Genomic DNA, 25498 nt, shown 5'->3' with positions numbered 1-25498 from the left:
TAGACAATCTTAATCAAACACGTCATTAATCACAAACTCAATAACACTGCGTGTCACAAGTTGAAACCTAAATACATAAAATATGATCATGCAATATAATGTAGATAACAAAAATGGTAACATAAGCGGACATGTATACTCAACTTCTTAAGTGGAATCCTATCAGGCACTTTTGAGGAAGTTATCCATTTACATTACAGAAAGCCTGTGGTTCTTCTCTGGTGAGGAGCGTCCGAGATCTTCTACCAGACCCCCAAGACAAATTGCAAGTGTCCTGTTTTGACTTAAAACCAGACTAAAATGATTAACGGGTTGTAAATAAAACAATGCAATCCCTTCTGAAAGTTTTTGTTGAAGTTTATTTATATAAAAGTTGATATAAGGGCAAGGCACCGTGTGTTCATAAATAGAGGATATTAAATGAGTGTAAGTTCAATACTGAATTTATTGCACGGGTTGAATAAAATTATATTATGCGAGCCTTTGGCGAGCATAAAATTATGTTATTCAACGAGTGTAATAAATTCAGTAATGAACTTACACGAATTCAATATTCTATTTATCACATACCCAAAATAAAGACCATTTAAAGTGAAATAAGTCATTTTTCATTGACACGCCTATAGTATAACGCTAACATTTAGCGCGTTTTTACACTCTGTTTGTATAACGCTAATGAAGTCACGTCAAAATATATGCACGGCCGTGCAATACCATATTTACGGAGTCGCAAAATCGGCACGGGTGTGTGATAAATAGAGGATATTCAAGTTTTTTCTATAAATACATGATTTATTTTCATCGAGTGGTATGAAAATAAATATTTCATGAGTGGCGGTAGGCGGTATGTTTAAACAATAATTTGAAGAAATGCCATAACCTGGGGCATTTAAGCTTTAGCTTAAACGGGGCCAATCAAATTAATATGAGCAAACTTGACAAAAGAGTACCTAAGAATGCTACAAAGTTTAGTGATCATCTATCAATTATTTCAGTAGGAAATGATGTTCAAAGGTTTTTCAATTTTTGGCTTTACTAAAAGGGGCTTATCAAATTAATATGAGCAAACTTGATAAAAGAGTACCTAAGAATGCTACAAAGTTTGGTGATCATTCATCCATTAGTTCTGTAGAAGATGTTAAAAGGTTTTCTATTTTTAGCCCTAGAGACCCTTTAAAGGGGCCAATCTCTTTAATATGAGCAAACTTATAAAAGACTACCTAAGAATGCTACAGACAATGTTTGGTGATCATCCATCAATTAGTTCTGTAGTAGAAAGATGTTTTAAGGTTTTTTTCTATTTTTAGCTCTGTTGACCCCTAAAAGGGGCCAATTGAAATGACATGAGCAAATTCAAGTGTGACTGTCACAAGGATGCTACAGACCATTTAAAGTAAATCTGCTTAGTACAGTAGTTTTAGAGAAGATGATTGTTGACGCATGACGACGGACGACGGATCATCCCCCTTTGATACTAATAGCTCACCCTGAACCTTAGGTTCTGGTATCACAATTTCTTAATTTCATTAACTTTACTCCATTAATGCCACTGGCTTATTTTACTTAAACATGCCTATTATAAAACAGTTGGCATAACCTGTTTCCAGGATTTTCTTTTATGAAATACTGTTTCATTGTTGCCTATTTCTACAACAGAAGGCAACCTCTATTAAACAAAATGATAAGTTTACTGGTAATGGTAAGAGATTACATAAGCCATCATAAGGTTTCAAAGAATTATATTCTACAAACACCCAAATAGAGGTCACGAGGTAATTTGCTTTACACTTGGGGGGAAAAAGGAATCATGTATGTCAACAAAGCATCACTGAATTTACTCTAATACTGACCTTTTTAGATAAAGTGTCAATGTTATATCCGCCTTCTAACAGAATGTATTACAGGAAATGAATACCACAAATATTTTTGATGAGTGGTATAATAGGAAATAGGAAAATAACTGAGATTTTATCTCACACAGGGGGAAACACATTTGTTATATACATGTATCTCAGATAACGTAATGATTAATTGATGTAATTGTTGCGTTAAAAGTCACACCCGCACTGTATAGGTCACATTATAGCAACTTTCCAGCTTTGAGGATGGCTAATGATGAACTCTGGTGCCCCCCAGTACATGTAAATAATTACAGGTAAAGACATGCACCGGAGTAGAACCACAAACCTAATGAAAACTGGGTTGTAATGTATTTTACAGAATTTTCTGAGATGTTATTAACGGATTTACTTTTCCATATTAATCAGTTCTCACTTCCAAAGTCCAGTTGGAAGAATTTTTATTTTCATATCAATACTCAAATTTTCAACAACCACCAATGTCTTTTTTCGACTTTCTGAAATATCTTGTCTCCTTTGGGTCAAAACCTTGTTCTTTGGCTCCAAACACTGCCCATTGTGGTGTTTTAGCCATATAATCTTTGGCTGAAAATGTCTGTTTCCCACTACTTTCTTTATAATTTCTCACAAGTTCATGAAATTTTGGATAATCAATCCATGTCCACCAGTCTCCGTCGATCTTGAACTGTAAAACAAAGTTATATATATTAAAACCAGAATAATAAGTAACACTTAGTTTTTCTTTAAGTTCTAATTTCATTATTTGTCATGCTTACACATCTAAGTTAACAAAGTAAGTTTTTCAGAAAGTTTTGTCCCTTTATTTGTATTAAATCGTAAATGGTCAAAGCTACTGTAAGACTTGACGTTTTAACAAAAAACATCTGAACAACAGGCGCTCTAAATTAACGAATATGAAATTCCATTCTTTTATTTTAGTCAGTAACACATCACATTAATAACTAGAAATTGCCAGAAACAAGTTACATTGCATGTCAATAAAGAGAAAAACGCATAATTCTCGGAGAACTGAAGAATTCACTCGCAACTTAGAGAGAGTATTTTTTCCGTTATAATTCTAACTTACCCTTTTATGAGCAAGGAGTATACAGTTTGAGTGTTCGTGCTCCGATGCTATCTCATAGTCTGGTAACTCATCAGCTATCTGTTTAACAAAACCGACGACCTCCTCGTGCCAAGGGACATTACTCATGGTCAGACTAGATGCTTTAGAATCCCCGCAATATGTTACACCCTGAATAAATCAGAATTAGATTAGTTATATAAAGAATAAGTAAATTATATGGTTGAGTAAATGCAACCAGACAAATGTGTTTGGTCAACAAACATGCCTAGAAAAGTACATAACTTAAAATCATGGTAATCAAGCCACTGTTATAATTTACTGCATACGTTACAAACACTGAAAAGTGTTAAATGTTATGACCTTTTATAAAATTTGTAAAGTGTCAGTGTTAATTGATGATTGTACTGAAATACAGGATGAACTGTACTATACTTCCCAAATTCAAAACAAAATAAACAAATCACTACCAAGTCAATCAAACTTACTAATTTAGACAACAGAAAAACTGTACTACTGTCATACATGAGGTTTATATAAAGACTGATATCAAAATGGCAAAATTCAATGTACAATTATTACATAAAATATAAGTGCAAAGTAACTAAAGCAAGTGTTTGACTTTTTATTTAAAATCTTGAAATTTGACTGTATGCAATGCAAAATTCTAAAAGACAGGTCCCAAATGACTAAATGTATGTTCACCTTTATTTCTATAAAATCTGGGTTTCCAAGCGATACCAGTTTTGCGTAATTTTCTATCTCATCTGTATTACAAGCCTTTACAAGGGTGAGCCTGTACACAGTTCTCTGTCCTTTAGCTGACAATTCCTTCAAACTTTCTAGAAATCTTTCCCAGAAGTCCTTGAACAAAGGTCTGTCTATTTTCTTCAGACTGTCTTTTGTACTGGCATCAACACTCACATATAACTGTGTGACTGGCGAGAGGTTTCTATAAAATAAACAGAATTTTAATTATAAAGAAATTTGTCAGGTTATATAGCACTGTATCAAATGTTATATGGCAAACAATCATTAATAATTTCATGCAAATATTAATGTGCCTTTCGTAATAAGTATATTTTACTCATGATGGAGTTTTTTTCGGATGATATTTCAACTAACTCAAGATATCTTTTTTTATATATCTGCATTCAGATATAGTCCGACTACTGTAAAATTATATTTTATATTTTCACTGTGAAATTATCACAATATAATTTCATTGTTCACTGAATGGCATGTTATAAATATAGGATAATGAATAAGTGTAGATTTAATATTAAATTTATTGAACACCTTGAATAAAATGAAATTATGCCAGCCTCTGACATTATCCCATAAACGCTATGTTTGTATATAACGCAAAAGGCATCACATCAAAGGGTTATTACACAAGTGTAATATTGATTTTAATAAATGGGTTAAATACACTCCTGTGACATGGTTTATGTGATAAATAACCTAAACAAAGAGATATATTTGATTATCTTCTGTCATCTGACAAACTTACTTTATTGCATCTGGAAACTGAGCATTTGTAACCATGAATGTTGAAATATGTTTATCATGAAGTAGGTCTATAAATTTGTTAATCTCTGGATACATGATAGGTTCTCCTACCAGAGATAAGGCACAATGTGCTGGCTGTTTTCCTTCCTCAAATTTGTCTGCCTGAACACCTGGTACACCTATTTAATATTGTAAATAATGGAATATTATATAATGAAATTGTATGAAATAATCTTGTTTAAAGATATATCAAGACTGAATAAATCTGTCCTGTTAAACCTTGCTTCTATTTACATTCTCAAATTTCGTTATTTCATCTTTTATTTCAGTCTTACAAGGCAGATATTGACAATAACTAGAAAAGTGTCCACAAAACACTTGATGCCCCCACACTCCAATAGCTTGACAGCATGGCAGACAGATAAAGCCACGTACAAGGTCAAATCTACATACATGTACCTCTCCTCACCCCTAATTAAGTGGGGCATATGAAATGATATCACTATGTTGATTTTTATAACATAATTAATGATACTTTATTCAAGACACATGTACCTCCCTGCTATATTATTCATCAGCAAATTAATGGTAAATTATCAATTATGTCTATATTATTTAATGATAATAAAAAATTAAGGGTGTTATGTTGCAAATGTTGAAACACAATATCACAAATAGTTTCCAAGTTCCAACTTTATCTGTTAGCCTGCTTAGATTAACAGGGGTTTAAATTTGTTAATCCTCAAATAGACCAAAATTCTCTGTAACATTTAATCTTATACATTGTATCTAACAGTCATTAGTATATAATCACTGATTCACAAATCATGTTAGATTAGAAGTTGGTCACTTGCAGGGAAATTAATTGGTAATTATTGGTTAGTTATCTAGGAAAACTGGTTAGTTTGACCTACTGCTGAGATATCACCAAAAATGTACATAATAGCCAGATAATCAAACAATAAAAAACAGCCATTCAGATAAAGTTATTCCAGATTTGTCTCAAAACAGGAAAACAAAAAATAATATGGAAAACCATACCTTTAAACTGCTTAATCATGTTAACATGATTTTCTAATGCACCATTAAAGACAAGTTCTGGGTCATCCATTTGCCATCTCCATTCTGTACCTACAGGATTGGTGTGATGTCTGAAATAAAAATAGTTAGTTAAATATAACAACAACTTACAGGAATCATTCCTACTACTTATGTTTATTTAAACTATAATGGTTACATTACCAACTCGAAGCCATTTGAAAACTTTATGACAAGCAATAAACCACATTAACATAATGGTGTTTCAAAAGCCCAATATATGCTATTACTTCATTTTTCAAAACCATTTTATTCTTGTTCTCCAACAGTTTCCGAAACAGAACTTATTTGCCATATAGATGAATTATACTTTGCTTTTAGGTCATCAGGAAAGTTATTGTCATTTAGCATTTTGTTGGAAAGACAATATACCACTTGACCATTTCACATTCTTCTTCATTGAAGACAGATTATTCAACATTTCCATAACATTTCTTTGTACGAAAGTTATCTAAAATGCTCTACATCCATTATTAAACCGTCATAAAACACAGTTTTGCCTTTTCTTTGGAGGAAAATCACATAAATTTCTGATGTTTAGTGTGTTTTTAAACTTAAGCTGTTATAATATATAAATTGCTTGCTTTCACGTACCTCCAACAGAAGACACATTTGTTGGCACAGGCAAGACTTGGGGTAGTCTCCATACATCTATGACTCTCTATACCATAAAATGTGTGCTTGTAACAACCACCTCTTCCTCGTAACATTGACTGAAAAAATGTAATGTTAATTTCTAAATCAAATGAGGTTATAATTTGTCAACTCGTTCTAAATATTGAAAAATTTGTTACTGCATGAGGCAGATAATGTAAAACAGTGTCTTGCATTTATATATGTTGCCCTGTTTCAGAGTTCGAGACATACGGCATGAAAACTTTAATAGTCAAACCTATCATTCCCTCACATGAATCTACCAGGAGGGGTTTTACAAGAGGTAAAATGGTACAATTATTCCTTTTTTTCTTTGTAAAACTACGGAATGAGTTAGAAAACATGTTCTTCAAACCCTTTATGATATACTCAAAAGTTTTATGATTTCTACACAAAACGCACATTTTATGTACAGTACTTTTGGGCAATTTACCTTAGTCCACCTGCAAAGTTTGACACCAGAATGCGAGCCTACAATCTTGTATCCCTGTTTGGTGAGAGCTTTCCTCAACTGTGGTGTAACCATTTCCTTCTTCTCTCCTCCATTTCCAGCTGCCTCTTCCTCCGCTTTCCTCTGAACCTTTAAAATAATATTGCAGTTTCTTTCATAGGTTTTTTGTTGAAAAAAAGGTTCAAAGGTTCATTGGGAAGACAAATTTAAGTTTACTCTAACCACTTTCAAGCTGGCTAACTAGATTAACCAATACTTGTATCATTTGTATACATAATAATGGACACAACAGACATATCCTTGAAATTATTTATTTCCCAGGTATATGAGTTAACCATTAGATCAATCACTTGGCCTAACCCCAAAATCCTATATTTCAGACGGATAAAACAAAAGTACTATACTACATCTCCTTCTCAAACATTTTAAATACAAAAATAAACTATCAATAAGATTATGTTGCTTGCTTTCTCAACCCTAGTTTTCCATGCTGAATTTATTTAATGCATTTGCCCTGCATTAAACATGGGAATTTTCATTGTTAATTTGAGAGATTTTAACATTAAAATGCTAAAATCAAACTGTCAGCAATCAGCTGAATCATTTTGTATAGAATGATAAGATGAAAATAATACTCAGAAAGATCACAAGTGAACTGGTAATAGAGATAAGATTTTGTATGCAAATATCTTACCTTTGCAGTTTTCATTTTCTTCATGACCTTTCCAAGATCTTCAAGGTCAACAACACCTGAGCTGTTCTGTGTTACTCCGTCGTTATTGTCGTCGACATCATCCGCCTCTTCATCAGTAGTGGTCTCATATAGCTACGGAAAAACAAAGATGTGACTTACTGGAAGTGTACAATTCATATTTCTAACTGGAAGTGTACAATTCATATTTCTTACTGGATATGTACAATTCATATTACTTACTGGATGTGTACAATTCATATTTCTTACTGGAAGTGTACAATTCATATTTCTTACTTGATGTGTACAATTCATATTTCTTACTTGATGTGTACAATTCATATTTCATACTTAATGTGTACAATTCATATTTCATACTTAATGTGTACAATTCATATTTCTTACTTGATGTGTACAATTCATATTTCTTACTTGATGTGTACAATTCATATTTCTTACTTGATGTGTACAATTCATATTTCTTACTTGATGTGTACAATTCATATTTCATACTTAATGTGTACAATTCATATTTCTTACTTGATGTGTACAATTCATATTTCTTACTTGATGTGTACAATTCATATTTCTTACTGGATGTGTACAACTCATATTTCTATTTTAATTTTTTACAGTCTTGTCTCATTCAAACATAATTGCTTGGGCAGTTTATGGTCTGTTTCAAATATTAAACAGATCATATATTGATAAGAAATGGGAACGGCTGAAGTCAGCCTCTTAATACATGTAGTTATTTACTATGTTAAATATGCAAATCCAAACCACAATTAGACTTGTTTTACATTTTTCTGAGACATTTTATTTCTTTGCACTAGATCAATACATATACTCTTTTCAGTGTTTTCAGTCATAGTATTAGAACTGGTATGTTCATTGGGAGATTTTCAAACTTTATTAAATAAATTGAGACCCAAACTTTCTTTCACACACTGCTAGTATTTTAGGCACAATAACAAGAGTTAAACCCTTTTTTTGCAACAAGCATTTCTTACTTGAAACCTCTTTCTTAAAGCTAGACAAGATTCAAATTCATTGTAAAAGAGTAGTAAAGATAAAGTACCTAAACAGAACTCTCTGCTAAGAGTCTCCAATATGCAAAGTTGACATTTTCAATACATGGTATTCAAATCAGCTAGACCTAATGTACCTAAGGTAATATCTGTGACCCATTACCATGCCAAATTCGAATGTAATTTCCTACTTTGAACCTGGAACACTACTTATGTCCCTTTTGAATTTTCAAGCAATTCAATACAAGAAAATCAAAATTAATCAGGCAACAGTATAGTTCCTGGTCTGCAGCATGGAATTGCAAGCTGATCTAAACATACCTACTGGTGGTATTGATAAGTCTTTATATGAAGACGGCAATTAAAATCTGTTTATGCATACAGCAAATAAAAACATTTCATGCATACGGCCATTATAAAATGTTTAACATTTACCTCATCTTGGGACTCCTGCTCCTCATCACTGCTACATTTACCACCATCCTCCTTACATTTACATTGACCGCCACATTTACCTTTTTCTTTCTTCCCCAAAGTGGTATTGGGTGTCAACTGTTTCCTCCCATTCAAGATGGGACCCGCCTTACGCCAGAATATCTTACGCCAAGCTCGAAAATCTTCTTCTATACCTGATAATTGTTTGAATAGAAAATAGTTGTTTAGTCACCAAGTTTTAAACTTATTTCAGTATTAAATATCTGATAAATTCTTTAAATAAGATAAGTCTAGAGTGGAGGTGATTTTAGATCCTTTTTGTTTTTAACTTACGGACCCCTGGCAAAGGCTTTGGGGAAAGTCAGGAGATAAATACCTGCACAGCAATCTGGCCACAATTCTTGTGATTTTTAAGCAAAAATGAAACCAATGCATTACCCCAGCAGTGTGGTGTTTGACAGAAAAGGTCAGATTACAGTATTTCCCCCACACTATCTCATGCACTTGAGAGGCAAGGTTACAACTGATGAGTGCATAAAGGTCATCATTTATTATTTAGTACCACAAATATATTCCAGAACTGGACTTGTAAGAAATAGCATTAAGACTATCACAGTATTGAATTTTATCATCATTTCAAACACTTTAAGATAACTAAGATAAATATAATGCTATGTTTTCAACCCGGATATCAAAATACTCAAGTTCAACTGTGACATAAACTATCCAACATACCGAGTTATAATTTACACAATATTTTTTCTTTGTCTTTTTGTTTAAATAAGGAAATGAAATCACCACATATTTTATGATGAGATGTTTGAACAACCTGATAACAAGTGATAACGTACCTCCATGTTTGCTGTTCACCACATCCTCGTCTCCTTGACCAAGGGGCATAACTCTCAAAGCTGATAAATTATGTAACCACTTGTCAATATTCTTACCAACCTTTAAGTAATAAAAAATAAAATCACATGGTTTAGACCTTTTGAAGTTGCATGGCAAAGTTAAAGCTTTGGTAGATAATAAAATTGATACTTTTCTTTAAAATCACTAATGAAAGACAAGCAAAAAGACAATTTTTTTTAAAAAAAAAGAAAAGCATGAATCAATTAATTAATTTTTTCAATATTTTTAGAGAAGAATAATTTCAACATTTTCAATGCTTTTACATACAGCAGTTAAACCTGAAAGATTGCTTTCCATAACTGAGTAGTGGTAAGGAATATAAATTTACATTAACACAAATTATAAATTTACATACCACATTGTAAGGGTCCGATATAAAAAATTCCCCTAGACAAAAACAAAATTTTTGGGAGGTTTGCAGTAATTTTTTTCCCACAAAAAATCTGTAAGTCTCTTTAGCCTTACAGAACCCAACCCGCCTTTTGTAGGTGTACCATGGGGTATTTTTGTTGACACGAAAAATACACAAACAGTGTCTGTACCCTGTTAATAGAAATGGATAGTAACAGAATCACTCCTAATGCCTACTTATTGCAAAAGTGAGAGAGCTACCGATTAGTACATGTACTCCTGGGGTTGCTGGTTCCACCCTTTGGCAAGAATTTCTCTGTAACAATCACTTTAGATTATACAAATTTATTTTAGTTCAGGAAGCTTTAAGTTTCAAAACACTCAAACCTGTTACTGGAACCAACCAGTTCTAAGCAATGAGTGTAAAGTTTATTGCTAACAAAAACAATGGCTTGCCCCCGACAGGGTTTGAACCCAATGGCCAGAAATTCTAAGATTACTTGTCCAATGCATTAACCACTCAGTGTCTGAACTCTGTACTCTAAGACAATTGATCTTGGGCTTATGTCTAATGGATATTTGTCCTTAAATTTTGGGTTTCAGCGAAATTAGGATTGAATCAGAAAAAGTGGAAAAAATTGGGTAAAAATGGTTAGTTATCCAGGAAAACGGAAAAGATAAATCAAGGGCTTAGAGTAAAACTGGTCCATTTTAATATAGAAACAGAAGCAGATAGACCAGTTTCGCTCTTAACCCTCAAAATGAACCACCAAGATAAGACCATTAATGTGTTAATATTGGCCAAAAAAATAACCAACCAACAAACTTCTAATGGCAGTTGCAAATAATTTTGTAACATTTCATTTTAATAAGAAAAGATGTTGACGCAACTTTAAAAAGAGTAAACAATAGATGTACAAACCTCATCAGCAAGATTATCTTCAGGATCATAATGATTGAGATCTGTTACCTCGACAACATATCCTCTCTTTGTGACCTCGTCACATAACTGTTTAGCAAAATTCTGTAATATGGTAAAAAGCAACTAATCAAATTTTAAGCACATATACATTTACTAACATGTATTCACACAGGGTTTCCATTATTAACCAATTGACGATTCAAACCATCGGTTAAGATGCTGTTAGAATTGGTTGTATTTTCAGCCTGTATATTAAAGTATCACCCTTGACCATTGGCAAAATCGGTTGTTTTCTTTGGAGCATCTTTTGCCTCAGATAAAAAATGAAAACCCTGCTCACAAATTGAACGACAAACATTTCTACAAATACTATACAAATGTACTTTAAACAAATGTATACAAATCATACATTAAACATTATGTGATCAAATTATCCACAAAGCACACAAGAGCAAAATAGTCTTTTGAACATGATTGTGCTCATATTTGAAACATATCTGCTCAAATACATGCAGTAGTACATTGAGTTCTTTAAACATATATGCTCAAATAGTAATAAACATAATTATACATATATTATATGCTCAATTTTTACATTTATACATGAAACATATGTGCCAAAATTATACTTTAATGTTAAATTAGGTGCACAGCAAATATGAACACAGGAAATCAATATGGGATCACATTTTAATAAATTTTAATCAGATTTAAATTCAAACTGAGGTAATGATTCAATTTGACAAATCTCTCAATCTCCAAACAGCTTATGTCAAGATAAAAAATTTTTGAGCCAAACTGTAAAAGTTTGACTGTTCAAGAAACACTTGCAAATGGTAAAATGGAAATGTGGAATGTGCACTGTAATTAAATTAAGCTATATCTCATTGGATCTTTCAAAATGATTATAAGCATCTTATTTAACTGAATCCTTATGGCATCAAGCTGGTATACAAGAAAAGATCATGCATAAGTTTAATCAGATATGTTTAATTAGTCATTTTAGTCAAATCTAGGAAAGATAATTTATTATAACAGTATACAATTAAATAAAGCACACCCAAAACATTAGATACATGAATTTTCCCTGAAATACATATTTTTTTTTTAATTGTGAAGTTATAACAAAGAAATCAAACCATATTACAAATTTTTGGTTAGGTTACCTTAGCCTTGCCAGTCTGTGTGCCAAAGAAAATCTTCAATTTTAGTCTAACATATTTTGATGCATCATATTTCTCCTTCAAGGAAACATTTTCAGTTCCAGCTGTTGTAGATGGTGTTACTTTTTGTACAGTTTCATTCTCTGCATCCTTGTTGATCTAAATTAGATAATATGATTAAATATTTTTATGTAAGCATTTAAAAATAATTATCATTTCAGACTTTTTAATTGCCTTTTAACCATATAATGATATACATAAGTTTTCCAGAGCTGCAGATAAGCTTTTAGAGGTAAAGTGATAATACCTACCCCTAGCAAATAAATTGGGTATTTATTTCAAATTTTCAACTGAGTAAAACATGTAAAATGCAATTTTTACCCAGTTTTCAAAATTTAATTGTGTAACTAATCTAATACCTCGGAAGATTATCTTCCTAATTAATATATACACTACTATTAATCAACTCATGAGTCAAATTTTCAGTGTTTGTTCGCCAATGTACAATTTTGCATGTCAGTATAATTTACAAAATAATTTTGTCTTCATTGACTTGTTAAAAAATGAAGTTAACTTAGCATAAGTCTGATACACACTCGATTATACATGATTATAGAATTGGGTAATTATTCAAAAATAAAGTTGGTTGAACGCTGAGATTTCAATTTATTTGAGTATTCATTCTAATGATTTTAATTGCGTATTTACAACAATACCCAGCTCTTATTTTGAACTTTGGTTTCCATTATTTATTTTGATAAGTTTATAAGTAAAGTACTGTTGCATATTCAAATATATGCTTCAATAAAAAAACCAATTTGAATACTTGAACAATGTAAAATATAAAACATGAAACCATAATATAAAGGTGAAATTGTTATAAGAAATATCACAATTTTCTCATTGTGATAAGAATGTCATTACCTGTGGTGGCTTTGGTGGTTTCTTTCGTTCCCAAACTAACCAAACTAGACATACTGTAGCAAGAATTACTGTCCACACTGGGATCTGGAATGTGTCACTTATTACTAGTGTCAAAAGCTTTTCCAACATCTTGCGACTGTCAATAGAAAACATAAATCCTAGTGAGGAATTGAACAATATGGATCATCCATTATTTTTTTGGCTTAATTTATAGCCAATATTTGGTTATAATCCCAATTGAAAATAGTATATTATTTTCCCGATCCACAGGAAATAATTCCCAAATTGAAAGTTACAAAATAAAAATATTGAATACCCAAATCTAAAATCTTTGAAAATAAATGCTTCTTTACTGTGATAGAGCTTAAATGTTTAAAGATGCCATCCTATATTATGATTCTTTGTATTCATTGAATCACTGCAAAATTTCAGTAATGCATTTTTCTTGAATTTTTAACAAAACACTGCTGAAATTTCCTAATTCCACAGTCATCGAATTTAGCACTGGCCCGGTGGCCCATGGCCAGTGAAAATGAGTTAAGGACAGTGTTAATTTTAAGAAAATTTCGTTAAATATATAGTTGAATAAATTCAAAACTGGAAATTGGGCCAATAAATTTAAAATCTTAAATTCAATGACAGGCCTTTTTCCCCCTATCCCACGGGTCTGAATATGGGCCCCTAAGCCATCCAAATTATGTTTTTTTTTTCCCAATCCAAATTTTTTTTTCCCAATCTAGAAGTCAGCATTTGAAAGAAAAAGTACCGCATTTTCAATTTTGGTGTCGCCAAATAGTGTTACGGAATATATTCATGTTTTGTGAATAAGAACAGGATTTTTAATTGATATCAGTTACATTTGTACTCATTTTAGCATGTCCTTGTATTTTTGATATGACAGAAAAAGCTGAACAGTTTAAGTTAGATTTATTTAGATTTATTTTAACAATTGTAACACCTTGAATGCTAGCATACATGTATTTTCCCAAATTGGCAAATTTCACGATAACTTTTTTCCAAAATTGGAACATTTTCGACACAAATTTTCCAAATTTGCCATGTGGCATTTTCCCAAAATGGAAGAAAAAGTGCCTGAATGACTGATTCCATCCCTATTGAGTATGGGTCATGTTCCCGAAATCTGGTGAAAAAAACCCTAATCATTGGATGTCACAAGCTGATGTTGCTACTGAACCAGGTTTTGGTGCCTGTGATAACTAAATGCGACACATGTGACAGTCATATTTTTTCAAGTTAGTTTTAAAAACATTAATGGGGGAAAGGGTATATTTTTTATCAGGTCTAGGATTTCATGATATCTATGGACAGTCCATAAAGTTATAGATAGTCTAGAAGTTTAAAGATTTATCAATTCATAAAATTTACAGATACTTTTGTAGATCTTTTTAATGTGAATTTGCTGTTTTCAGTCAAATAAGAAATCCAGGAGATAACTGTTATCGTATAAGTACCTAATCTCACACCCAACCTATTCTCAAACCCTTCATTCATGTGCTGTTATTTTTTTACTGGAAGTGACTATGATGTCCTGAACATGTGTGCATAAAAGCTTAGTTTCTGACAGACATATGTGCTGATGTCAAATGAAAACAGTGCATAGGAACAAATATTTACATAACATATTTTATTACTTAGCCTAATTTCATACAAATTGCTATTACCTTTGTAAGTCCCATAAATACACCATTAACTATTTGTGAAAATAAATATTATAGACAAAAATAACTTAAAGCAGGTACCTGCATCGTGTAGGGTACTTAATTGTCATGTGATAGTCATATAACAATCACTTCATTGGCTAAACTAAACAGTTGAATTTTAGAGATACTTGAAGGGGTTTGAGATTAGGTTCTTTATTTTAAGAGGTCATGTCAGTTTTTAAACAGAGGGTTGTGCTTTTCCAAAACGGAAATAGAGCTTTTTAAATTGTTGAAATTCAGTCAAATTTTACAGATATGTTACATAAAGATTAAAAAGTGTACATATGTAACAATTTTTATAAAGATATATTTTATTTACACTAAAAGACCTCTTGAATGCTTAGGGGTTTGAGAACTGGTTAGTTCACGATAAATGTCATTTCTTAGGTCATTTTCTTTATTTCCTTTAATTTTTCTTTATCTTAACTAAAGCAGAACGTTTATGGGAAAAAACATCTTATTACTGTTACGACACTTGTAAGGGGGCAGGGGACATATTTGAATGATGGCCCGGTCAAATTTTTTAATAACTCAGACATGGTGTTTTGAAGGTACTGATAACTTCTGATATTTCTCCGTCATTGTAATTCTTTCTTGTTTTGTGTGTAGGAAAATGAGCAGTATTTTTGGGTTTTTACCCGAAACTAAGCATTTTGGTAGCTTTGTATGTATTTCTGACTCTCCGAATGGAGGTGAAAAAGCTAAAAAATCAAGCTTTGACAGTTGGTGCCAAACAAGTAAGAAATTTCAGATAAATTTTGTGAAAAATCTAAACGTATGACAGACACTTTATTGGTCATTTCTGAAAATGCCATATCTTGCTACTGATATTTTTTAAAGGAATCGGGCGGATTCTGGAGTATGCTGCACCTTCATGAAGATTGCCCATATTGGTATATTTTAGGTGTGATTTTGGCTGGGTGGGGGTAAATATAAATTGCTGTCCAGTCATTTTTGGGGAGGCTATGCCGACCCAATGTTAATAACTGTTCGTCAAATCTTACTGCCGCGGTAATCAGGTCAAAAAATAGTACCTTGATCTTTTCTAAGCTGACTCATCAGTCATCACAGACATTTACAATATGAAAATATTTTCATTCTTTAATTTCATATCTGCAATTTGTAAAGATAATAATTCTCTGAAAAATTCTTGATTTTTGTTTAAATCACTACTCCGTGACGTCATACTGCCGCGGTAATCAGGTTTGGCAAATACGTACGTCTGTAATAAATAGTTCTGGTATGAAAATCCTTCAAAATAATAACTTTATCAATATTTTTTTAACAAAAAAGCATAAATGAAAATTTGTAAGTAAATGCTTTAATTCAGTGGCAAATATTCTTTATTATTCTTGATAACAATTTTCCAATTACTACGCAGCGACCAACTGTTTATGACGGGTCATTAACTAGAACGTTCCAACACCGTATTCTCCATTGTGTACACCGGTCTTACTGACGATATTTGAGACCGGTGTATATATACAATGCCGTATTCTCAATATCATGCATGTTCTTTTGTTGTTATAAACCATTAAAAGTCCTTAATATTTTTTAAAAGACAAATTATTGTAAACTGTCGCTTACATCAGAGACATGGATCATGCTTGCGTGATAACTAAGGAAAACTAACTTATTAGTACACCCCAGGAGGCTGTACGCGGAAAAACGGTCATAAACCGCTATATCATAGCTGTTAGTAAATATTTTGCATACATTTAACTAAAAAATTCACTGATGGTGATGAGCATATAGTTTGAAACATTATATTTCTTGAACCATTATCGCCGAAAAAAAAACTATTTAACTACAAAACCCCTATAAAGGACCTTCCGACAAAATTCCAGCACAATATTACATTTTACATTAGCAAAAATAAAAAAAGCAATACTTATATTTTCATCTTACATAATTCATTAATCAAACTTTTAACATAAAAGTATATTTGGCAATTGACAGATCCCTACTCTGATCTTTTATTTGTATAGGAATAAATTTAAACATGTGCTCTTTTGTTTAGGAATATTTTGTAGTGAAAGTCTTATATATTCACTGATCTCATAATTAGAATTAGACAGGTTAGGGATTTTTATACAACCAGTTGTTTACTTAACTATGCTCATTTTAATCCCAATAGAAACATTCAAATATTTGGGGTAAAAAAAACATGACCAAAGTACCTAGTAGTCGTTTACCCGGTGGTGATCCCATTAAACTGATTATAGATTCGAATTGATTAGAAAACACAAATAGAAACATGTGTTTTCCGTACAACAAAAAATCGGAAGTAAAGTGAACAGTTAATTGACAGAAATATGTGGTCAAATATGTTTTAACAAAGAAATAATTATTTCAGAGAAAGACGCAAAGATCAGTATGACCCCGTATTGTGTAATTAGAAAGTTTATTCAATTCTAGGGCATACATCATAATTTGATAGTCCATGTGTAATAAAATTCAAATTTTTCAATACAGATTATGAGATACATAAAAAATATTAAAGAATAAGAAGCTTTAATTAATAAAAAAAAAAAAACAAAAAAAAAACGCATACATATACAAATTACTTACAGTCGAGCATCGGAAGTCATTAACATATCTTACGAAACTTTAATTTGAAAAACGATATTTGCACGCGCTGAAGTGATTAATGTTTATTTGAAATATAAAAAAAAGAACTTTTATGTTTGTGTTCTAAAAATAATCGGCGGCATAAGAGGAATTTCTTATTCATTTTACAACACTTGAAAAATTACTACAGAGAAAATGTGTTGTTGTTTTTTTGTTTTGTTTTCAACAAAAGTGAGTGTGTTTTAAGTTTATTTATACTCGGCGCCGGAATAACCATATGTCCGAGATTATAGCATCTGGGACGTCTTTTTTCAAGCAGATTCTTCCTGGAAGCCCATTCTTCGTTCTTTGGTGGTAAAGGAGACGACAATACCGTCAAGGCATCAACTTTCTGACTGACGACAACAAAAAACGGCATCTATTAGCGCCAAAAACTCCAGAGTAAGTCACGACAGGTCAACCAATCACCTCTGGTACTTATGATGACTTGACTATGTCCTTCCGTGTGCCTTCTCCGCGACGTGGCCCCGGCCCCTGGGGGAAATTGGGAAGTTTCAACAAAAAAACTTCCAAAACAAAGCCCTTTATAACATTCCCTTCATAGCAATGGAAGGCTTTTGGGTGTTCTTCCAAATTTTTTGCGGGAAAAGGGGCCCAAAAGGGAACCCCAAAGTAATAAACCCCCAACCCCGTTAACACAAGATTTTTTTGCATTTTAAAAAAATTTTAAAACTGTGAGGGTTTAAAAATAACAAAAAGCTATCGATTAACCCACCCAAATTAGTTTTTGAGTTTTTGGCGGTAAAAAGAAGAAAATAATTCCTGATCAATTTTTTTCTTTTTGGGGGTTTAAATTAAATTTTTTAATAACTTTTTCAGATAAAGGTTTTTTTTTTCAAAAAATATTTACCCTTTTTTATTATTCCCAACGCCGTCAAAAATTTTTTTTGAAAAGTGATTTTAATTTTGAGATTTGCTTCTGGAGAAAGACAACCTTCTGTCCGTAGAGCATGAATATTAATACTCATTTACAAGACAGTATCTTTTTGATCTCAATTATGGTACATCTAAACGTGTATAATTTTTATGTTCAATAAAAATGTTGCATCACTTGCAGTTGTTTTTATCATTCAATTAATATTAAAATGACATAAAGTATTTATGATGAACAGTCCTAGAATATTTTGACAAAGGAACTTGAAATTCTATCAAATAATCAATATTAATTATAATATCCAAATATACCCCCTATATACTATAAAAAAATTTTTATAGTATATAGGGGTATATTTGGATATTATAATTAATATTGGTTATTGATAGAATTTCAAGTTCCTGTGTTTGTGTTTTTTATAGTATATAGGGGTATATTTGGATATTATAATTAAATATTGGTTATTTGATAGAATTTCAAGTTCCTGTGATTTTTGATAAGGAACCGTCAGTTGTAAAATGTTATTGTTATCTGATAATGAACAGTCGTTATACTTGCTGGGTATGTCATTTATTATTGACAGTTTAGGTTTTTCAAAATTTGTATGATTAACAGTCCGAATGTAGACCTCAATGAAATGTTCTGGAATATTAACAAAATGAATAGTCAACCACATTAACCATATATATGAATGTTTGAACACAACAGTAAGGATAAATAGGCGCAAATGTGCATATCTTTTTATTTTGGTAGCATAATTTTAAGCAAAAAAGAAAAGACACTATAAGTCTGAAACATTCTCTCATAGCCTCCCATCAGTACATTCAGTGCTTTGATTTGAAGGAGCAATGCATTGCAATTCAAATAAATTATTTTCCCTTCACAATGATGTAATTTCATTGAATAATCTGGCAAACTGGTTAATCTGCCGTGTGGAAACAATTTTTGAAATATTTGGAAAATTGGTGTTTTCTGGTCACACCTGAAATACAAAATTTTTCAATTTTTTTTTAGTCCCCTGCCCAAACTGCCGGATTTTCTAATATCCGAACACTGTACAAGAAAATGTTGAAGTGAAAATTTATTATCATAACGATATCCCGGATTAAACTTTTATGAAAGAGACTGGTCTTTAATCGAAAATGGCTTATCTAAAATACCTTTTCTGCAAAGTTTTGACAGTAAAAACAATGAAGAAAAATTAGCAATTTGACACTGGTTTAATGAATGTTCAACGTTTTTGGCAATAATTGTAAGCTGTGGGAAACAAAGGACTACGGGAACCAGCGGCCCAAATTGTTTACTTCCTGTTACATAAACGTCAAAACTTTATCACGTTTTTAAAGTTTACTCCTTACAGAGAGGCAAAGATGTCGATAGAGGGTAATAGCTATGAAACAAAAGGGTTTTTTTTAAACCCTTCTAAGTTAAATTTTAAAAAATTTTTATTAAAAATTTTTCCCGGAAAAATTTCTCCCTTTTTAAAAATTCCCTAATCAAAATGTTGTAATTAAAAAATCAGTGAAAAAGATGATGATAAAAATTCCATATGTTTGCAATCCTTGAACATAAGAAATTATATTTCATGATGGGAAGTGATGTGTTGCCAATAACTAAAAGAAGCTCTAGACTTAAAAAATTTTTTACTGTTGTTTTTCGTGTTTTTAGTTATTATATCTTTACTCAGTTTTGTCTGTTTTCGGTCAATTTTCTTGAAAACCGATTATCTGAAAGAAACTTAATAAAGCAAAAAAAAAAAGCAACAAAAAAATTTTCATGTACACTTCCGGTTTCCAAATCCAGAACACCTCGATGAATTATTTTTAAACACCCAAAAAGTTGTGAAATTTTCTGAAATTATGAAAAATGAACCTACATTAAAAATGGCGGTGCTTTACTGGAGAACACCTTATTACCTGTCCATGCAATATGAACCAGGCGCCGCTAAAATTTGTTAAGCCTGGACAAACTTCAAATTTTTTTATTTTGACAATCCCAAAATTGAAAAAATAACAGTTCCAAAAAATTGAAGCAGGGCATTTACATCCCATTTAAATAATTCAGCAAATTTAGACAATGTTTTATTTGATTTTAGTTGCTCTTGTTGAGAGTAACAGTCGGCCGAGCGGCCATCAACTGGTCAATACCTACATGGTCAACAGGAATGCTGACCCCATGGACCTAGTGGAGCTAGCCAAGCAAGTGCAAAAGGTATTATTTTAAAGACGATGAACTTTAAGGAATGATTCAAAGAAAGAATCTTTAAGTTGTTGTAAGTAGAGACATGAATATCAGGACCAACATTAACTGTTTAAAGTGATAACATTTATCATGCTTTTCTTTTCTTATTTACTACTGAATTATTATCTTACAGCCAAAGTTTGCTCAAAGCTGAGTGTCTACTCAGTATTTGATTATTTTGATAATTTGTTTTACATGTTACACTTCAACTGTTGTAGTCAGAAATATGAAATATTTACATCATGAGTGTAAAATCTTTATGTAAGCAGAATGACATTGTTTAAAGAAGATGACATTATTCTTACACTGGTGCAAACATAAAAAAATCCAGAATAATCTTCATTTAGGCCACCCTAATAATATACAATGTAACTGGCACAACTCTTTCAGCTAAGACCTATTGAGTTATGTTAATAATGAGAAATTTTGCCTGGCCCAAATGAGGCTCAAACTCATGATGCCTTTGTTGAGAGGCATTATCCAGCTGTCAAACTTAAAACAATTTTTTTGTGTCCATGTTATGAATATTTTTTTAATTTACAAATTGCAAACCCTTGGCATGATTAGATAATGCATAAAAGTCTGCTTGCCTAAGCCTTAGCTGAATTAGGAGAGCATCGGATTGGCAATCCAGTGGTTGCTGGTTCAATCCTCTGGCAAGTCAAACTTCCTCTGTGACAATTGATGTGGGACTTTGAGTCCAATGGTCATTTGTCTCTCACCACTGATTCAGAAATCATGTGGGATAATTAGATAGACACGGAGAAATTGGAAATTACAAGTTATACTTATCCTATTACAGGAAATTAGTTGTGTGCATTGTTCATCAAGAGAAAATCAGTGAAAAAAAGCAAGAAAAACAAACAAAGGAGATTCATGAAATAAAAAGTCTTTATCTATTAACCACTATGTTTAATTTTGTATAAACCTTTACTTGGGTTCACACATGTTAACTTTTGTTCATCATTTTCCATCAAGATGAATTTGACATTAGATATAAAACTTCCCTACTGTTACCTGATGGAAATTTGTGGCTGTGAGAATGTTTACATTATAATCATATAATGTCATTGTAACTTTCTAATGTTATGTTGAAATAAAGGTCAAAGGTGAACATGTTGTCCCTGAAACCAGGACATTTTCTTCATTTCATAGATAACAGAGATTTACTACACTTACCACTATGCTTGTCAAATAGTGTATGTTTATTTGAGTTTTAAAAAAATAATGTACATCTTGCAAAGCATGCACCTTTCATGATGTTATAAAGTTTTTTTCTTCTTCTCATATTCAATTGATTAGTCGTTTAAGAGATTTATTTATCTGAATATTATATATTTAGAAAATTTGTAAAAGTTATTTCTTTGCTCATGAGTCATTCTAACTAAATCATTTGTCAGTGTGTGTTCAAACATCACTTAAGTTATTTATTAGAAGACGCAACATGTTTTGTGTTTCCCAGTTACCAAAGCATTGTGTGAATTATTATGCAGTACCAAATATAATTCATCTTTTTCCCATAGACTCTGTCACTATGTATTTCATTCTGTTTAAAAAGTAATATTTCATTTTCATTTGCTTCCTTTTTACTATGGTGAAATATGTTTTCATAAATTATGCCTAAAAAGTCCTAGTCCTAAATTTTGACCTGTCCAGATCAATGGCTCAAGTTCTCTCCCTTGATATTTCTGTAATGAAATGTAACTTAAGTTATTTCCCCTGATCCCGTAATTCCTGTTTAGAGAGGGGAATTGGGCTAAAGTCAGCCCCATTTTAAACCTCAAAAGGCTTTGAATAAATGTTTTTTGCTTGTCATGAACATGTTTGTTAATGCATCTTAAATCTATAGGTATATTTATGCCATTTTTATGCTTAATCAATAAATAGAAAACTCTTTACCAGCTTGTGGTAACAGATTGTACATGAAGTGTTATTTAAAAGCTGTACAATATGATCATGGTCTGCACTGTCCACTAATCAGTCAGTGACAGTACATGCATGATTTAGAAATTCTCCCTTAAATAATGGATGTTTTTGTCAAGATTGAAAGCTGGACACTATTAGTGTCACAGGTCCATTTTATTAAGGGTCATTTTAAAATATGTAGACTAAGTGTGGTAATGTTTAAATGTTTTCTATTTTTGTTGGGTTTTTTTGTGTTTTTTTTTAAATGAAAATTCTTACTTATTTATTCATTTGTTAATAATGGTGATTATGATCAACATGTACTTTGCTGTCACATACAGAAATAAAATGCTTTCATTAATAGACACAGACAACCTGTGCTGCTTCCAAATTTTCATTATGCTGGCAGTGAATGTTTACATTTGTGTGTAGTGGACCATTATTTTGGTATTTTGTATTTGTTCAAACCTCCCAATAGAATATGCATGATTTGATATTTTATAAAAAGTTATTTTAAATTGATGAAAAGACGTAGATATCTATATATTTCAGGCTGATGAGTTTACAAAAGCTACTGCTGGCAGTAAGTTAATGGTAATTGCTGATCAAATACGTTATCCCCGGGAACGCAAAAAAAGGTAACTACCTGAACTTTGTAGTCCCAAATTTCAGGTTTTATTCTGACCCCTTAAACCCTGAAGCCGTTTTAAAAAAAATTTGTGTTAATTTGCTTTTTTTTAGAATACCGCAATTTTGGGTCATAGCTTGAGAAATAGAAAAATATGTATAGAAGTTGTATTTCTGTCGATATGTCCATCAGTCTATACATTAATCTCTTACAGTTTCATGGGGGCTCCATAACTTTTAAAAATTCTTCTGCGACAGGGGATATAAATGTCCTTCAGACTGCCTTGTTTTAAAAGATATATTTAGAAAATACTCAGAAAATCCCTTTGTACCAAAGAACAAAGCAAAAAACAATTTAAAAAAGAAATAAACACTAAATATGTATAAGATTTACCTCTGAATGTAAAGGTAATGTTGAAATACTTCAATAAATTTTTAATTTATTGTTGTTTGTTTTTTACTGCTAGGTTTTAGAAGATCTAAAAGAATGCATTTTTAATCTGCACAGTATCTTGAAAAGAAAACCGGGACAAATTCTACCTGTATCACGGAATCGGGACAAAATTTTTCTCCACCCTTTCACCGGGTTTTGTATTATTACTTTGTATTTTTAATTAATATTCAGGAATATTTTATGTATCACTATAATTGCATTGGTTTGGGGTTTTTTGATTCTAAAAGAAATATAATTCTTTTTTTAAAATCTGATTTTAAGTCTTGTAGTTTTATTTGGGGGCCCATTAGTTTAAATATTTAATATAAGCAGTTTGAAAAAATTGGAAATAAGACTTTTTAGTTTACATTGTCAGATTTAATAGTTGGTATGCTCAGAAAAGTTGTGAACTTTCGGTAAGGTCATTTTTGCACTGAATGATAATATAAAATTACACGGAAAATAAATTTTTACATTATTTGACTTTAAATAAAAAAACGAGATAACAAAAAAAACTTTTTCACCCTTGATGAAAATCGAAGAAAAGATTTGTAACACCCTTAATAACATATTGGATTTTGTTTTATTCCAATAATACTTTACACATTTTGAAAATCATTTTGGGGTTTTGTTTTACAGTTTTATCAATAAAATTTTCCTGCTGTTCCCTCCATTTATTTTGCTTTTAAATGACCCAATTCTTAAAAATTTACTTATACATGACATGTTTATATGTTTATATATAAAGCAGGGAAATTTTTTAAATTATTTAGGAATGGAAACGTGCCGATGATTTTGTCGGAGCATTCAAATTGGAACATGACATGAGCTGGACACCATCCGAGTATATAGAACAACGCTCCCAAGACTTTGCTTTAATTGATAAAGTTATGAATGCCCAGAATGCACTAATTGATGCCGAGGGGCCAAATTTTAAAGGACTGACATCGCAGTCTAGAAATAATTCAACGGCAAAGTTAACCGATATAAGTCATATAACTGGTGGTGATGCATCAAAAAGCACTTAAGTTGTGATAGGTTGTTTTAGAGGTCTTGAAGATATTTGTGTGTATTAAGTCATAAATTGATGTAATTTATATAAAAAACAAATGACACAAGAGTAGCTGTTAGATTTAATACAGATTCCATTAATTTTCTGTATTAATTCAAGTGCTTAAACAGAATGTGAAAATCTTATTTAAGTATTTATGATTCTTATAAGTACTGCATAAATTTTACATAATTCTTAAGAAGCAAATGCAAAGGAGTAAGTTGAAAGTTTAATTTAAATTCTGTTTGAATTGGTGCTTTATCAGGTGGCATTAAATACAGTTTTCCTCACATAGACTGGATCAAAACAGGCCTTCAAAATATTATCATTTTGCTTTGTTAAAGTGACATTATGCCCATCCAATTGTATATAGTTATTAAAGAGGTCAAAATTGGTTTAAGTTTTGCCATAATTTCTTTCATATTTATAATTTACTTATGAATGATAAATAACTCGCACGGTTCAAGGAAAGTTTTGTAAAATATCCATCTTAAATTACCTGTATTGGTGTAACATTCAATTTATGAAAAAAAGAGTATGGCAGTCTTTCTTATATTTTAGGGAGATGAATATTAAACAAAACATTTTCCAACATAAACTTTTGGTCAGTCACCATAAAAAAGTCCATATTCTGAAATATAAAGTCAGTTCAGCTCAACTTCTCCATGAAAAAATGAGCATAATGTCACTTTAACATGTTTAAGCTGTTATCAATGGGTCTCATTGTAATTTTGTTTAAAAGTTTTTCTTTAAGACATGCTCAATGATTTTGAATTTAAAGACACTACAATGAATTTAATACACTTGTTTTAACGTCTTATCATTTTGATTTATGATAAATAGATGCATTTTGTATTTATTTAACCAATCTAAAGTTGACCATTATATGGTTGTTTTCATCCATAAATCATGTTTTATATTGGGTTAT

At 31.4% G+C, this 25498-nt stretch overlaps 2 protein-coding genes across 2 annotated transcripts; one reads left to right on the top strand and one right to left on the bottom strand.

The window, feature by feature from the left end:
- Window positions 1-1722: 1722 nt before the first annotated feature.
- On the bottom strand, window positions 1723-13260 carry LOC132742714 (S-adenosyl-L-methionine-dependent tRNA 4-demethylwyosine synthase TYW1-like). The gene is made up of 14 exons (XM_060731179.1): window positions 13088-13260; window positions 12167-12322; window positions 11001-11102; window positions 10222-10270; window positions 9667-9831; window positions 8816-9009; window positions 7353-7484; window positions 6641-6787; window positions 6148-6266; window positions 5497-5606; window positions 4457-4634; window positions 3649-3895; window positions 2947-3114; window positions 1723-2544 (listed from the first exon to the last, which is right to left on the bottom strand). Exons 1-14 carry the CDS (start codon window positions 13238-13240, stop codon window positions 2326-2328), a joined length of 2139 nt encoding a protein of 712 aa, XP_060587162.1. The 5' UTR covers window positions 13241-13260; the 3' UTR covers window positions 1723-2325.
- Window positions 13261-19594: 6334 nt separating this feature from the next.
- On the top strand, window positions 19595-25498 carry LOC132742713 (uncharacterized protein C1orf50 homolog). Its single transcript, XM_060731178.1, has 5 exons — window positions 19595-19717; window positions 20409-20524; window positions 23012-23097; window positions 23896-23935; window positions 24293-25498. The coding sequence occupies exons 1-5, from the start codon at window positions 19684-19686 to the stop codon at window positions 24545-24547; spliced, it is 531 nt and encodes a 176-aa protein (XP_060587161.1). The 5' UTR covers window positions 19595-19683; the 3' UTR covers window positions 24548-25498.

This window comes from Ruditapes philippinarum, unplaced genomic scaffold (genome assembly GCF_026571515.1).
Source record: "Ruditapes philippinarum isolate M1 unplaced genomic scaffold, ASM2657151v2 ctg2857_1_1_1_1, whole genome shotgun sequence".
Classification (NCBI taxonomy): domain Eukaryota; kingdom Metazoa; phylum Mollusca; class Bivalvia; order Venerida; family Veneridae; genus Ruditapes; species Ruditapes philippinarum.
This window is presented reverse-complemented; position numbering and strand designations above follow the sequence as displayed.

Excerpts from the sequence above, each read along its gene's own strand:
- LOC132742714 (XM_060731179.1), bottom strand. The coding sequence starts at position 13,240 with ATGTTTTCTATTGACAGTCGCAAGATGTTGGAAAAGCTTTTGACACTA. Across the intron at positions 6,788-7,352 it reads AGAAAATGAAAACTGCAAAG|GTTCAGAGGAAAGCGGAGGA; the intron begins GTAAGATATTTG and ends ATTATTTTAAAG. Across the intron at positions 6,267-6,640 it reads AACTTTGCAGGTGGACTAAG|TCAATGTTACGAGGAAGAGG; the intron begins GTAAATTGCCCA and ends ACATTTTTTCAG.
- LOC132742713 (XM_060731178.1), top strand. The coding sequence starts at position 19,684 with ATGTCGATAGAGGGTAATAGCTATGAAACAAAAG. Across the intron at positions 19,718-20,408 it reads TAATAGCTATGAAACAAAAG|TTGCTCTTGTTGAGAGTAAC; the intron begins GGTTTTTTTTAA and ends ATTTGATTTTAG. Across the intron at positions 20,525-23,011 it reads TAGCCAAGCAAGTGCAAAAG|GCTGATGAGTTTACAAAAGC; the intron begins GTATTATTTTAA and ends TATATATTTCAG.